Source organism: Nicotiana tabacum, chromosome 5 (genome assembly GCF_000715075.1).
Source record: "Nicotiana tabacum cultivar K326 chromosome 5, ASM71507v2, whole genome shotgun sequence".
Classification (NCBI taxonomy): Eukaryota; Viridiplantae; Streptophyta; class Magnoliopsida; order Solanales; family Solanaceae; genus Nicotiana; species Nicotiana tabacum.
This window is the reverse complement of record NC_134084.1, coordinates 88322372-88334155: the sequence shown is the minus strand read 5'-3', so window position 1 is coordinate 88334155 and position 11784 is coordinate 88322372. Positions and strand designations below refer to the sequence as shown.

The window sequence follows — 11784 nt, the reverse complement described above, 5'->3', positions numbered from 1 at the left end:
CTGTGAGAAATTGTCTGAGAAGTCTGCAAAGAAAAGAAAAGTGTGAGAAAGTCTGGGGAAAAGGAAGGCTTATGATAACGAGGAACCTGGTTCCTCCAAGAAGACCAAAGTGAGTGTGGCCAAGGATAAAGGCAAAGAAAATCTTAGAAAACAGAGGGTACTGTGGGGCAGAACATTTGCTCCTGTCATTCTTGACATGACAGGGTATGAGGAAGAGGTGCGTAGCTTCTGCGCAGATATGTTCATAGTGGAAGATGATAATATCTGTTTGAATGTCAACGGAGTAGATTTTGTGACGAACGAGGCTGTGTTGGGGAACATTTTTGGAGTACCTACTGGAGAGATCTCATCCATTGAGGGGACCTGTTCTCCCGATTTCAGAAGTACCATTCTAAAGGATAATGTTATGCACCAAGGGGAATGGGTGCACAAGAAGGCCCTCCTTCCAGTGTATCAACTAATGCTCGAGATGATGAACAAGGTTTTGTTTCCACGTGCAGAAAGGCGTTCCATTACGCCAAGAGCATATCTATTCTTCATGGAAGCACTGGATGCCTACACCACTATCAATCTGCCTGATCTTATGATAGAACATATAAAGAAAGTGGCAGACTTTAAGGATGGTAATTATAGTTTCCCTACGGGTTCTTGCTCACTAAGGTGTTTAACTTCTTCAAAGTCCCTTTGTGAAAAGAAACCGAAGGAACTCCCAAGCAGACCTTCTCAAAGACCACATTGGAGGAATGTGAGTGTATTGATAAGAAAGGAGGGGTTGGCAGCAATTCCACAATCTCTCAATTGATTGATGCTCAGAATGTTGCAAATGAGGAGATAAGGAGGTTGAAGCACGGAATTCCATTCTGGAAGGGCAGCTTAGTCAGGCCCAAGAGGAACCTGGTTCCAGCAGTGCACAAGGCACAGAGGTTGCCCGTCTGACCAAGGAAAATGCAGATCTCAGGAAATAGGTCGAGGACCTGAAGGTGTGGCTGCTTAACAAGCAAGTGCTCCAAATGCTCGAATTGATATTCTCTTCAGAACCCTTGCATCTTCATCCCTGCCTCCCCCTTCTAGTTCTCCTTAAAATAGTTCCCTTCCCATTGTCCAGTTAAATATTGTCCGTCCTACCTTGGTCCTTTTTTTTGTGGCTGGTATTTTTAAGTTGTGTTGTTTTGCGAATGGTTGTGTAACAATGGTATTACTAATTCTATTAACTTTTCTTTCCAATTAAATAGCATCCCGTCCTTTTACTACGCATGCTATACTCTTATGCTCTATTTTTAGCCATGCTTGTGTGCACACATGTGGCATGAGTTAATCATGCTGGACTTCTTTTTGCTTATTACTTATGAATAATCTTTTTATGATGCCAAAAGGAGGAAAATTAATTGAGAGGGGGAACAGGTTCTCAGGTTCTTAGGGGGAATACAGGAAATATTATGGTGATCTGGTTCTCAGGGGGAACCTCAAGTTCTCAGGGGGAATTTCAATTATAAGTTTGTCATAATCAAAAAGGGAAAAATTGATAAGTTATGTGTCTTATTATATTTTGATGATCTAACAAACTTTATGATATGAACCAGATCAAGAACCTGTTACGTATTCTCAAAGTGCTCAAGAATAACAAGTCTCTAGTCGAGCACAAGTTCTAACAACTAGAGTCAAAGAGACGACAGAGGGAACAGATGGACATCAGTTCCCTTGCTGGATATACCAGTCAACTCCCCACAACTGTAAAATCACTGTAATTGTTCCTCTGCACATACGCAACATGGCAAATAATACACCAGTCACTTTATGGGGAGTGCCTTGTACCGAATAATTATTTGCATCATCCAAGTGACATCACTTGTATATTATCAAGATGAAGCAAAGGAAAAACAACACTTGAACATCTGAAAAATCATTAAGCTTCTCTCTTAAGTGTGATGATATCTGGCAAGTGACTTCAAGCCTTAATAAACAAAGAACAACAGAACAAGGACCAGTTTCCAGCATTGTGTTATCTTATGTTCTTAATTGAGGTGTACCTTAGTTAGAGTGATCTAATTGTAATTCCTACTTAGCTTAGCTAGAAGTATTGTGTAGGAATTTATTTGTAAAACCATAAACCTTGTATTTGTGTCTTGGCTAGAGTTAGTAGAGTTGTTTTGTAATAGAGTTATTGCAAAGGGGCTTGTAATAGAGTTATTACAAGTGGGTGAGGGATTAAGAGTTTAATTCCTAGGTTACAATAGTTTGTTATCTGAAGTTTGTTCAGTAGTGAAGTTGAAATCCTATGAGTGTAGATCGTGATTTTTAATCCCGTGAGCTGAGAGTTTTTCACATAAAATTCTACTGTGTCTTTTACTTATTTCTGATTGTATGTGTTCTGTAGGAACTGATAGAGAACCACGTTCTCTATACACTTTGGTGGACCCTAAATTTCTATCACAAACCATTTAATTTTATGATTTAGGTGGTCGGAGATGGAGAAAAGAGGCGTAGTATAGAAATGAACTGGGGAAAATAAGGTTCAGATATAGAGGTTAGCAACACGTATTAGTGTAGCTGTGGCAGTAGCAAATAAAAGGATAAAGGTTCACGTGGATAGATCTCAAGTTTAATAGAGTGAACAGGTGAGATATATTCTTCATTAAAGGATATAATCTGATGGTGTTAACCCAAAAATAAATTTTACCGTCAAAGCTAATATTAGAAAAAATCGGATTACTGATAACCAAGATTACTTCACTTTTTGGGTAATCTCAAGAATAAAAAATAATGGAAATAATAAGTAAGAAAAGAATGCTTAATGTTGGTTGCTATTCTTTCTCAGAATTGCAATTTGAACACTTGAATCGAACAGATTAAAAGTCTAATTGCATATATTAAAAAATATCCAGATGCCTTTACAAATGAGGAACGTGTCCTTATATAAGGACTCCTAAATATAACAGTTTTCCTACTTAATTCTAGATCGTTAATGGCATTTTTTGCGTTGATTATTCGTTACCGTAGTTAATTGTATCGGTTATAATAACAACTGAGAATTTTCCATAATCAAAATTAATGTCGAGGCGATTTCTCTTCCTTATTTATAACAGATTCATGAATCTTCCCCTTTTGTGGCCTTCATTCATCTCGTACCTATTTCTTCTTTTCCAACTGTCAGGCCGGTATCTCTTCTAGTGAAACAGTGTGGGTGTTTCATTTGTGTCTTTTCATTTATTTTTTATTGACTCAACTGAAAGTACCACTTGTCACCTCAAGAGATGGTCCATGTATCACAGTCTTTTTTTCTACCAATACAGACGGTAGTGATTAAAAGGGAAAGCTAACAGAATTAATAGCCAACTGAAGGGAGCAGAGGCAGTTATCCTACCGATAATTCTCAATTAATTCCTAACTGATTTTTATCTCTTTTCCATTCTTCGTCTCTCCTAATTCTCTTATAACCTCACCCTTCATTCTTTTCTTTCAGGAAAGTCATTAGAGACTCCAGTGTTACTAGTAGTTTGAGCCTCTAGCTCGATTTTGTCATTGCACTGAATATTGAATCTAATAAAATTCCCTTTACCTCAATAACTTTTGTATTTTGAGTATATTACAAGTGGTATCTAGAGCCTCTTCCTAACACTATGACAATCACTGAAACTAGAGCAAAATCTACTGAAGATTTGGTCAAGAAGATTGATAGTCAATTACAAGATTATATTACATCTAACAATGCTAAAATGGAAGATATGAATAAAAAGTTGGATCTCCTTGTGGATAAACTCCTCTCGAACCAGGATGGAATTTTGGGAAGTGCTCCAGCTGAGAATCCATTGGCAGAAGGTTCTGGTAATAGAACCAGGATTGGGGAGCAACATAACAACTCCTTGGGAAGAACTCAGTCGAGTAATCACAATCATAGAATGGAATTCCCATACTTTGACTTACGTGATTCGCGCACTTGGCTGAGAAAATGTGAGTGATATTTCCATTTCAATCATGTGACTGACCCACAACAAAAGTTGGAGATGGTTGTCCTTCGTCTCAATGTTAAGGCTGAATGTTGGTTCTTCTCCTATCATTTAAGTAAAGGACAGTTAGATGGACTGACTTCACTGAAAAACTATGTAAAAGATTTAGAGTCTGATAATAGTCATTTGAATTTATTGGACATTTTAAGAGGATTGAGCAAAAGGGGACAGTTACTGAATACTTGGAGAAATTTGAAGACCTTAAGGCTTGGATCTTGATAAGAAATCCTACTATTCGTGGGGATTTCTTCTTGGGATTTTTCAGTGGAGGATTGAAAGAGGAGATTAGGCGCACTATCAAGATGTTTGATTCCTTTACTTTTTAGCCAAGCTGTTGAAAAGGCAACATATCAAGGAGGTTGTGCCTATTAGGGTGACTGTAGCTAATGAAAATTATCTTATTAGTCTACACTCTTGTTACCTGCATTAGGTAGGGGTAAGGTCTGCGTACAAACTACCGTCCCCAGACCCCACATGTTGAGATCAAACTGGATTTGTTGTTGTTGTAGTCTACACTCTTGTCCCCATTTTAAATGGAGGATACAAGGAATAGAATTTGAGGATCCATTAAGGTTGGTTACTCTGGGTGACTGTAATATGATATAGGGTGGAGATTGGATGAAAAGTTGTAATCCTGTACCATTGGACTTTGTGGCTTAGGAGGCTCATGTAACATGCAAAGGCATGATAGTGGAACTCAGAGGCATCTACCATCAAGGCTCATTACAATCAATGTCAGAAGGCATTGTGAAGTAGTTAATCAAGAATCCCGGAATTATAATGATAGGACTATAATATGGGAATTAAATAAACCTAGTATAATCTCACAAGTGAAATCTGGAGTGGGTAACGTGTGCACAAATCTTCCCCCTACCTTGTAAAGGTAGAGAGGTTTCTAATAGACCCTCAACCCAAGAGGAAAAGCCTTTTACTTTTAATTTTAACATTGGATTGTTTAAAAGACTTGGAGTAAGAGCCTTGGAGAAGGGCATCTTTGCCATTTTAATGTTTATCCCGGGATTAATTCTAGGATTATTATCCCACTCTAGGGATTAATCCCAAGATTGCTAATCCCGCATTCAAAACTTCAACCAAACGCGGGATAAAATAATCCCGCATCTAATCCCGGAATTATTATCCTTTATCGCACACACCAAACGACTCCTTAAGGTTACAGAAAAAGAAAATTGCTCAATATGCAAAATCTGACTTATTACACTGACCAAAATGGAAATATCTATCCATCATGAATACACATTCAATCAGTCATCTGAATACTTTAAAGGCCATAAAAGTACGTGAAGTTTGAGGCACTTGAGATGCTAAAGAAAAGGAGGAAGGTGCCTACAAATGAAGCTAAAGATCTCGACCTAAGCTGCTATGAGCAGGGGTGTATGAGAGAGAACATTTGAAAAAGAAATCCGACAAGAAGCACACCATTTCATCCCAAACTGATTATTACGGAACTAAAAAGCTTTCTAGTGAAACCAAACTACCACCGTAACTGTGCTCAAGCAGCAGCAGCACCTGGTCCATTGCTCTTAGCTCTGCCTTTGCGGTCCCATATTGGAGTAGTCTCAATGAGCTTATGAGGAACTAGACGCCTTTCGCGTTTGGTGAGCTTCTTGAAGTTGTGTACTCTCAACTTAGCTATCTCGGCCTCCTCCTCAGGAGTTATCTCCCTAACTACAACGGTCAGTCTACATTCTGGCCTCACTTTTATTCCACACTTTCCTTTAGCATGGTAGGACACCCTTTTTTTGAAAAGTCCTTTGCCAACAAAAGCCTCAGCTGCACCAAATATGAAAAGAATGAATCAGTCCGAGATTAGAAGAAAGAGGAGAGCACAGATTGTTAGTTTCCCTTTTTTACCAACAAGAAGACGATCTGGATCAAATCCATAATTGTGGGTTGCATTTGCCCGAGCTGAATGTATAACCTACAAAAATAAAAGGTTCCTATTACATCACACCTGAACTGTAAATAATCTTTGACTTCAGGAGCCATGTTCGGCAATTGTCCTACAACTTTAAGGTTGGTCTCATGTGGTGTTTGGAAGTGAATGATTGTTTTTTTTTTTTTTTTTTTGGATGAGTAGAAGTGAATGATTGTCAACACGACAATGGAGGTTACTTTGCAACATAGAATTATTCAATGCAGTATAGGTGTGGCAGATACATTAGAGAATGCTCTTTGTAAAGAAGGCAACAGAAAGGCCGAGTCAAATATATAAAATACAGCCTACTTGTAAACAACAGTTGAATGATTCATGAAGAAAATAATTTCCTTTCCCCTGATCTTCTGCAAGCTGCTTGAAGCCTTACCTGATAGACAGTTTTGGAAGCTCGTTTTACAGTCACTTGCAACTGCAACAACGCATCTTCAACACGCATCCCACGAACTAATGCTGCAACCAAATTGATCTTCTTTGGGCTCTGAAAATGACAAGTGCCATAGGAATGAAAGGATAGCATGGTAAGATTCCTCACTCTTTCAGTTGACAGGAAAGAGATTTCTGATAGAAAGAAGGAGTAAAAGAAAGAGAACAAAACTTGTCAAGAAAATAAAACAAGAAAGGAGATTAAAACATATTTAGAAAACAAACAGGTCCCAACAATATCTGTTCTTTGTTGGAGCAATTATTCTTTCACTAAGTTATAGTTGCATGAGAACATCATCTTGGACAGGCCCCAATTTTCACATGCATTCTATTTGGAAAGCAACCTCCACTTCCAACCAAGAGGTTGTGAGTTCGAGTCTCCCCAAGAGCAAGGTGGGAAGTTCTTGGAGGGAAGGATGCCGGGGGTCTATTTGGAAACAGCCTCTCTACCCCAGGGTAGGGGTAAGGTCTGCGTACACACTACCCTCCCCAGACCCCACTAAGTGGGATTATATTGGGTTGTTATTGTTGTATTCTAATGGGACAAAAGTCTGCTTACAGTCTTACACAAACATGTATGTAATGAAAGAGATAAGCATTTGTACAGTCCCTTTTCTTCAATATTTCTCCCTGATTCCTGTACATTATCGCAAATTTGCATTTTTCATCACACTGTCCTCCCAATACCAAAAATATTGAATCAAGAATCAGTCGAACAATTGAATAGAGAATCCAAAATTCTAAATTTTTCTTTGTGCTCATAAATTGCAGGATATAAAGTAGACCTCACTGTCATATTGCTAAATCCTAATTCACATAAAATCTTGGCAATATTCTAAAAAACTTTATTAATTATGAGTCTAAAACATAGAGGCGGGGAGTAACTTCAATTTATATGTAAATAATCATTTAATAAACCATTTAAGCTGGGACATCAATTCTAGGGAGAAAAAAAAAGGAAATTTGCCAGGAGATTAGTTAAATACGAATGATAAGGCTGTACCTAACCACATCTACTCACCAAATTGTTACTCATCATGCAAATTCTGCTCTGGTGTGCGGTAAATTAGAAAGGCTATGGCATTTCATACCTGTTTTATCCCCTTTAAAATTGCTTGAACTGTTGAAGGTTTAGAAGTTGCTTTCTCAGCTTCTTTATTTCCAGTATTTGATGTTAGAAGCGGTGTCAATGGGGAAGAAATTGGTGTAGCATCAGATGCGTCTACAAGTAAGGTCCTTGTACTAGAGAGCCCCTGTCAAAAAAGTTAAAAAGGAAGGAAAAGAAAGCAAAAAAATAAACTATGAAACTGTTTAAACTAATTTGAATTTTCTTTCATAGGATAAATGTTCTAAAATAAAGCATAAAAAGAAGCATGCCTATATTGTTATTCAAGATAACAAAGAGTCAAAAACTTTAGCCATCGACACTAGTATATCTGAAGTGTAAAGACAGATGTCAAACTGACTAACCCACTCTTGGCGATGGCTTTTGCAAAAATGACAAAATGGTGACTATAATTTCTAGTAGAGTTATAAAACTATTGTTGTGTATATTACAGGAAATTTATGTACAGATGGTTTTATCAATATTTCGATTGGGAAATAAGTTGATTGCACGGCCATAAAGGATTATAGAACGAGTTTATATAGATCTAAAACATGATATATAAATAGAAAAAATCTGCCAAGGTGCTATATTAAAATAGACAGGATCACCAATTGCCTATGTGCTTAGACAAGCATCTGCAACACTACGAATAGAATGTCTCATAACATAGATAGTATGCAATATGATAAGCTGTTTTGAGTACGAGAAATCAAAACAACAAAACTTAATTAAATAAAAACAAAGAAGGGTGGGATATAGATTCACGACCGAATTGCCACCTGAATTCACTATACATAGCCACATATATATATGAACTAAATTATATTGTAACATTACCAAATGCTGTAGATACTGGTATAATGGCCTTGAGATGCCAGATGAAACCGTATTCTGCAATCTTGGCAAGTAAGGTGCCTCACCTAGAAAATAAAAAATGATATATGACTTGAGAAATCAAAAACGAAAAGCAACTGAAGGAAGAAAGTGAACACAGCCCTGAACTCTAACTAGAGGTGCTTCTATTGACGGGTTGCATTAACAATCCACAGCCATCACAAGACATCAGAAGAATCAATTTATCAAGCTTCAACAGAGAAAGAACCATTACCAAGCACTAGAGACGACTTTGAGTGATAATGTGAATTGAAAGGAATAGTTTGACTTTGGTGATATCTCTTCCCAGCTTGATGGAGCATGCGCTGAAGATGTCGTTGCCAGCCTACCATTTCTTCAGCTTATGTGTCTCAATCAACAATTCCAGCTAGACTATATCAGTTCATCTATGAAGAAAAAAGTACAATAAAGTTCACACTAGTAACGTGAGATAAATAGATAATGAACCACACTGTTCAGTCAAAAAAACATCAGATCATTCAAATTAAATGCACAATCTAGTATCAATGCCCTTGTTAATAGGAGCTACTATTTCTTTGGCCTTCGCTGGTCTCCATAGAAAGATATGAACCAACTGAAGTAACAAAAAAATAGCACTTCATCAATGAGTTTTAAAGTAATCACATATGTTTGTTTGGAAGGACTCTTCACCAAGCACATGTTCTGCAGTCTAAACTTGTTTACCAAAAGTTAGAGTTAGCTTACACTTAAGAATAATTTAAATTCAGAGTCGAACGTAACAATTGGTGAAAGATTTCTATATAGTCAAAAGTTATGATTTCACTTTCTTTTTATTAGCACTTCACTAACTAATCTGACTTAGGATGAAGGGGAACCTTGAGAAACATTTCAGATTGCAGCACTATAGAACTACTTTTAAGCGCTACCCTCACTTATCTGGAATTAGGACCACCCATGCTTAGTGGAATTCAGTTCTCAAAAGTAAATAAGAAATTTTCTATTCAGCTGCTATTTTATGGGAAATAAAGTAAATTAAAATTCCTTCTTACTCCCTCCTGGCGTAACTGGTAAAGTTGGTGCCATGTGACCAGGAGGTCACGGGTTTGAGCCGTAGAAATAGCATCTTGCAGAAATACTGGGTAAGGACTCTAGTGGTCCGGCCATTCTCCGGACCCCGCACATAGCAGGAGCTTAGTGCACCGGGTTGCCCTTTTCCAGGCCCTATTCATGGGAATACACTGGGTTTGTTGTCGTTGTCTTATCCCCTCTTAACATTTGTTCTCTTCCAAAGTACCTAACACCCTCAAAAATTGTATGAGCGACGCCTTTTGAACGCAGCAAATTTCTGTATATGCAAATGCGAACAATACATTTCTCAAGTGCAAGTTTGACACAAATAAAATCACATGACTAACTAATAGTTGTACACACATTTTCAAGCTAAAATTTTGAGTTTACATTGAATCAAACCCACAAGATCTAATAGGCATTTTATCAAACGGTTTTCATACAATACAAACTCAACAATAAATCCACCTCAGTTACCAGTCAAATCAACTCTTTGAATAATCAAGTCACCAAATAAAAGAAGGGGGGAGGGGGGGGGGGAATAGTAATGCATATTAACTGGTAAAAGTTCAAAGAGATAGACAAAAGTCGGAGTTGACAGTTTTAGAAACTTACAGGAATTCGACGTGGAGGAAAAAGATGGAGGCTGACGAGAACTCAAGCAAGTTCACGGCGGAGGGACTGTCAACTAGGCCGAAGCAGTTTTCGGGCCGAATAGATCCAAATTGGGTCATTAGCGTCGATGTATTTGGAGGAAACTACGCAATCTGCCATAAAGCCCAAACATTACCCTTATCTATCCAAGCCGAGACCTATTATATTTGTGAAAATAGCAGCAGCTAGCCAGTTTTCGGACCGATAATTGAAAAATAATCGGTGTTTATAAACTTATTAAAAAATAGTCACTACTTGATTGTAATACGGAAAGTTCTATCATAATATACTAGAGATTGATGCATCTGTGTATGAACTTCCAACATATTATATGAACTTCCAGCATATTATGTTATAACTCCAGCACAAGAAAAGTTCCATCATAATATACTGGAGATTAGAGCATATGTGTATGAACTTCCAGCATATTATGCTAGACTAGTATATTATGTTGGAACTCCAGTATATTATACTGAAAGTTCACATGTAAAAAGTTCGAACTCCAATATATTATGCTGGAATATTTTTGAATTTTGAACAGTATTTTCGTTCAGATTTATCTTTATATACAAAGTGGCTAAATTTTATTTATTTTTTAAATTGTGCCTACTTTTCAATTACCACTTGTAAATCTGCCTATTTTTTAATTTCATCCATTATATTTTTTAATATATATATAAACGGCTAAGAGGTGTACGAACATCACGCCTATAAATGTAAAAATTGCATAGGGCGCCCTATTTGGCCGCCCCATTTAACCTATACCCATTTTTTTTAAAAGTTTTAACTTCTACCCACTTTTTAAACAACTTCATCCCCATTTCTCCTCCTTCGTTTTCTTTTTCTTCTTCTTCTTCTTCTTCTTCTTTTTCTTCTTCTTCTTCTTCTTCTTCTTCTTCTTTCTTCTGCTGTTGTTAGTGCTGCTATGAATATACAGTAATACAGATATATGTTGAATCCTGATGACTCGTATATCAAGTTCATGAGGGTTTTATGAAGCTTCTCGCTCTCTCTTTCTTCTTCTTTTTGCTTTCTGTATTGTGCCACAGCTGCTGAACATTCTGCTTCTTCAATAGAGAATAGAGGCAATTGGATCAATGGAGCAGTATTTGATTCTTCTGTGAGTAAACTATCTACGCTTATGCACTTGTTCCCATTCTAGATTCAAATAACCTAGCATTAACGACTCCTCAGATATGACATTGGCAACAGAATTCTTGCCACTAATGGCCAAAGGGACATTCTGAGAACTTGCACACAAATTAACAGTCTTCGTAATGCGACATAGAACATAGTCCTCGTGACGAATTTGACGGCGTTGTCTTAAAACTTTCATTTTTTATAAAAACTTCAGCACTAAATAAGCTGAAGTTTTTACAAATGAACTGAATAACTTCAGCATCTCTGCTGAAGTTTTTGAAAAAGCGTATCCAAGGCAAAAAGAATTCAGCTTATTTAGTGCTGAAATTTTTATAAATGAACTAAATAACTTCAGCATCTTCTGCTGAAGTTTTTGAAAAAGCTTAATGACAAAACTAATGAATCCACGACAAAAAACTTCAGCTTATTTAGTGTAACTACAAACAAAAGTTTCAGCAAATAGAGAACAAAACTTGAGCTACTATGCTTAAGTTCAACAATTACAAACAAAAACTTTAGCAAATAGAGAACAAAATTTCAGCTACTATGCTTAAGTTCAACAATTACAAATAAAA

At 37.0% G+C, this 11784-nt stretch overlaps 1 protein-coding gene across 3 annotated transcripts; it reads right to left on the bottom strand.

Annotated features, from left to right (window-relative positions):
- Nucleotides 1-5201: 5201 nt before the first annotated feature.
- Nucleotides 5202-10214, bottom strand: LOC107786285 (uncharacterized). 3 transcript variants are annotated; one of them, XM_075253785.1, is made up of 8 exons: nucleotides 10031-10213; nucleotides 9397-9692; nucleotides 8601-8772; nucleotides 8330-8412; nucleotides 7476-7637; nucleotides 6329-6439; nucleotides 5877-5943; nucleotides 5202-5795 (listed from the first exon to the last, which is right to left on the bottom strand). In XM_075253785.1, the coding sequence occupies exons 3-8, from the start codon at nucleotides 8716-8718 to the stop codon at nucleotides 5515-5517; spliced, it is 822 nt and encodes a 273-aa protein (XP_075109886.1). In that variant the 5' UTR covers nucleotides 8719-8772; nucleotides 9397-9692; nucleotides 10031-10213; the 3' UTR covers nucleotides 5202-5514. The 3 variants fall into 3 exon arrangements, with proteins under 3 accessions (XP_075109886.1, XP_075109887.1, XP_075109885.1); XM_075253786.1 differs by lacking the exon at nucleotides 9397-9692 and having other exon boundaries at nucleotides 8601-8735; nucleotides 10031-10214; XM_075253784.1 differs by lacking the exon at nucleotides 9397-9692.
- Between the last annotated feature and the right edge of the window lie 1570 nt (nucleotides 10215-11784).

Bases quoted from the DNA above. Each gene is read 5' to 3' on its own strand.
- LOC107786285 (XM_075253786.1), bottom strand. From the start codon at position 8,718: ATGGTAGGCTGGCAACGACATCTTCAGCGCATGCTCCATCAAGCTGGG. The intron at 6,440-7,475 runs GTATGAAATGCC...TGTCATTTTCAG, and splicing joins TTTTAAAGGGGATAAAACAG to AGCCCAAAGAAGATCAATTT. The intron at 5,796-5,876 runs GTAAAAAAGGGA...TATTTGGTGCAG, and splicing joins TCCAGATCGTCTTCTTGTTG to CTGAGGCTTTTGTTGGCAAA.